This window comes from Quercus robur, chromosome 10 (genome assembly GCF_932294415.1).
Source record: "Quercus robur chromosome 10, dhQueRobu3.1, whole genome shotgun sequence".
Classification (NCBI taxonomy): Eukaryota; Viridiplantae; Streptophyta; class Magnoliopsida; order Fagales; family Fagaceae; genus Quercus; species Quercus robur.
Window position 1 is genome coordinate 2,301,194 of NC_065543.1, and position 4,028 is coordinate 2,305,221.

General features: G+C 34.1%; 1 protein-coding gene across 1 annotated transcript; it reads left to right on the forward strand.

Moving 5' to 3' along the window:
- Positions 1–3,161: 3,161 nt before the first annotated feature.
- On the forward strand, positions 3,162–3,644 carry LOC126702876 (probably inactive leucine-rich repeat receptor-like protein kinase At5g48380). Its single transcript, XM_050401742.1, has one exon. The coding sequence runs from the start codon at positions 3,162–3,164 to the stop codon at positions 3,642–3,644; it is 483 nt and encodes a 160-aa protein (XP_050257699.1).
- Positions 3,645–4,028: the final 384 nt, after the last annotated feature.

Sequence of the window (4,028 nt, forward strand, 5' to 3'; positions counted from 1 at the left end):
CAATTAAGAGGTTAACTAATTGTCTATCTCATGAGACACAATTCCTATCTGAGCTATTAGCTCTGGTTATATTGAGACATGATAACTTGGTTCCCTTCCTGGGATATTGCAGCGAACAAAATGAGAAACTTCTGGTGTACAAATATGTATTGCATGGCAACCTTTATGATTGGCTACATGTAGGAGAAGGAGAACACAAGGATAAGATCTTGGAATGGCCTTCAAGGACTAAAATTGCGATTAGGATAGCAAGAGGCCTATCATGGCTTCACCATAAGTATGATTTCAGAGTGGTCCATCTTAACTTGGGTTCAAACTCTATCTTATTAGATAAGAATTTCGAGCCCAAGATATCAAATTTTTGGGGGGGCACAAAAATATCAAGTTCTGGTGGGTAATGTTCACAAATTCAAATGTCATTGACACAAGCAAAAGCTCTTTTGTAGACAGTGGGGTATGGGAGTTGGGTTTTGTTAAAAAGGATGTCTATGACTTTGGAATTCTGCTTCTTGAGCTAATTACAAGGAAGGAACCCATTGAAATTAACAGTTTTTCATATGATTTTAATGGGAGTTTGTTTGATTGGATAACTCACTTTTGAGCAATTCATTTGATGTTTACAGTGTTATTGATAATTCTCTAATTGGTAGAGGATTTGATGGTGAAATCTTTGAGTTACTTAGAATCGCATGTACTTGTCTTAACCCTTTCCCTAGTCAAAGGCCAACAATGCTTGAATTGTACAATACAATAAGTGCTTTTGGGGAGAGAGATGGCATTACAAATGACTGAGATATTGATGCAACCTGAAATTGCTATTGCAACTAGCTCAATTGAAATCAATACAATAAGTACTTTTAGGGAGAGATATGGCATCACAAATGACTCTGAGATATTGATGCAATCTGAAATTGCTATTGCAAGTAGCTCAAATGAAATTGTTGAGGTAGAAATTGCATAGACCAATTGAAGCATGATATACAAAGTGTAGCTTTCACATTTCGAAATATTTGTAACATATTTGCCATCCCAAATGTTTGGGTTACGTTTTCTTAATGTAATCTTTTTTCTACCCTTCATTGTCTTTTTGTTAGCTTTATCCCCTGAAATAAGAATAAATAATTTAAAAAAAAAAAAAAAAAAGGATTCTAGAGGTTTTGGAGCCACTGCAGCGGGAAGGGGAAACCGGACATTTGTTGAGGTTACAAAGAGAGACTAGCGCTCTGTTTGTTTCAATGGAAAACCTTGTGTAAAGATAGTTTTCCGTGTTTTCCAGTGTTTGGTAGCTTAAAAAAAAGATAAGTCAAAGGAAAACTATCTTTGGTCAATATAAAAAGTATGACTTATTTTTAGAGATTGTTTTCCACTAAATTTTTTTGAAAAACAACTTTATCTCAAAGCAAACTAAATAAGGGAAGTTAGGAAGTTGTTTTTCAACTCATTTAAAGTTACTACCAAACATTGAAAAATGAAATAGTTTTATTGAAAATGATTCTTGGAAAATGACTCATTTTCTAAAAAACATCAATGTTGAAACAAACAGAGTGTAATTGTATAAATATTTTTCAAGTAGACTATCGTAATTGGTTCTTCCAGTGAATTTTCTATGCAATTGGATACTAGAGTGGTTTTTCTTTGAAGGAATTCTTCATTGGTTTTCCATTTGCCAAAACATTATGCTTGGCTATTGTTTATTGCTTTGTGCATTGGATTCAACTTTTTTTTTCTTCTTAAAATTATCTTCTTGTGTATGGAATTCCTAATAAATTTGTGTGATCTATCAATAAATCCACTATATTATTATTTGAGGTGAAAATAGAATTTTCCATTTGGTATTAAATAAGATTTTTTCAACATTATAAATCACAAAAATGATTTGAACATAAAACCCCTTTTCAATAAACTAAACTCTGCCTACAAAGTTCTGTTGATTAAAAACTTTAAGGATAAATACGAATAGGAACAAAAGAAAACAATTGGTTGGGACATATCATCCACCCAAATTGCGCGAAACCAACAGATTATTGGACAAGCTCAGAGAAATTTCGCTTACATGCATTAATTTGACAGCATTGTTTATTGTCTTCGTGTTCCATGCTCTGGAGTCTCAACTAGCGTTCTTGACGGTGCAATGACTTGGAAACTTTGACTCAGCAACCACTTTTGGAAAATTACTTAATCTAGTAGTTTTGACTTGGCTTCAATTTTTATATATTTTTTGAAGCTCCAAGAATTAATGGAAATGATCTATTTTCCAATCTGAAATTTCCTGGAGAGGATTTTGTTTCAATATGTCTCTTTCTAAGTGGTTACACGTACGGCTCTTTACGCCTGCGTTTTCTTGCTAAACATTGACTAGCAAATGGATGAAAGGACGGACCCAAGCGGCCCCGGCCCAAAGAAAAAAAAAAGAAAAAAAGAAAAATTTTGATCCTCCTAGCCCAAAGAAAAAAAAAAAAAAAAAAAATTTACTGGTTAAATTTTTTTATTTTTAGAATTGTGCTTCCTGGGGTTGTTTGGATTTTACACCCTGAAGTTTCAAATTTCTGATTTTACCTCCTGAAGTTTGAAATATTTGGATTTTAGGCCCCAAAATTCTAAAACTTTAGGGGTGTAAGATTCAAACACTCCCAAACTTTAGGAAGTAAAATCCAATCCCTCCTAAAATATAGGAAGTAAAATCCAAATTCTAAAACGTTAGAGTGTAAAATCCAAATACCTCCAAATGTTAGGAGGTAAAATTCAAATTCTAAAACCTTTTCAAACATTCAGAACAATTATTAGAAAATTTAGTAGAAATTCAGTTTTCACGAGTCTCGATCGATCAAGAGGAATCAAGCATCAATCGAAAGCTCTTTTTGATTGATCGAACAGGAATCAAGTATCAATCGAAATAGGCAGAAACTCTAGGATGATTTCCTTCACCACTTCAATTGATCAAACAAAAGTTTTGACCGATCGACCATGCTAAATTTTGAATTTCACTTAGAAAATTCAGGAACTTGAATTTTCACTTTATTCATTTTACAAATGAATACTCTCCAACCATATATCATTATTACAACCTATCCTTATATATACCTATATACACAACATTTTCCAATTTAAAATTTCCTTAAAGATGAATTTGTTTCCATTTTTGAATTCTCTGTTTAACCTACATGGCTTTCTACATCAAATTTTTCATGACAAACACTCACATGCTAATGGCTCATAGTGTGAGACTCGGCAGGGCTTTACTTCACATATTTGCTTTGTCATTTCTGGACATTCTTGAAATAAGCAATGGCTCAGAGAGTGACATCTACTGCTTGAGGTCCATTAAAGATTCATTAGAAGACCCCCACAACTTCTTGAAAGATTCATGGTACTTCAACAACAATACCGCGGATTTCATCTGTGAATTTGTTAGGGTTGAATGTTGGCACCCAGATGTGAATGAGGTCTTAAATATCCAACTCAGTCACATGATGCTCAAGGGCCATTTTCCTCGTGACATTGAGCACTGCACACATTTAACAGGGTTAGACCTCTCTGCTAATGAACTTTTAGGACCAGTCCCATTTGACATAGGAGACTTAATAATCCCATTTGTCATTAAACTTGACCTCTCCGGCAACAAATTTTCTAGCGCGAAATCCTAAAGAATTTTTCAATTTCAGTTTTCTAAATGTTCTTAATCTTGACCAGAACCAACTAATTGGTCAAATCCCTTCCCAAATAAGCAACCTCGATCATTTGAAGTTCTTCAATGTTTCTAACAATCAGTTGTCAGGATTGGTCCCCGTCTTTAACAAAACCACTACTAAATTTACAGCTGAGAACTTTGCTAACAACAAGGAACTTTGTGGAGGGCCATTGGAACCCTGTCCAAAACAAATATGGAAGTTCTTTTCATTCAAAAATGGGTTTCTAGTTGGTTATGTGTTTTCTGTAGGTGGCATTGTCCAAAAGGAGGAGAACTAATAAAGAAGCTGATCAAGCTAACTACTTGCCAACTAATGGGCTCCTACAAGAAGGGAGCAAAA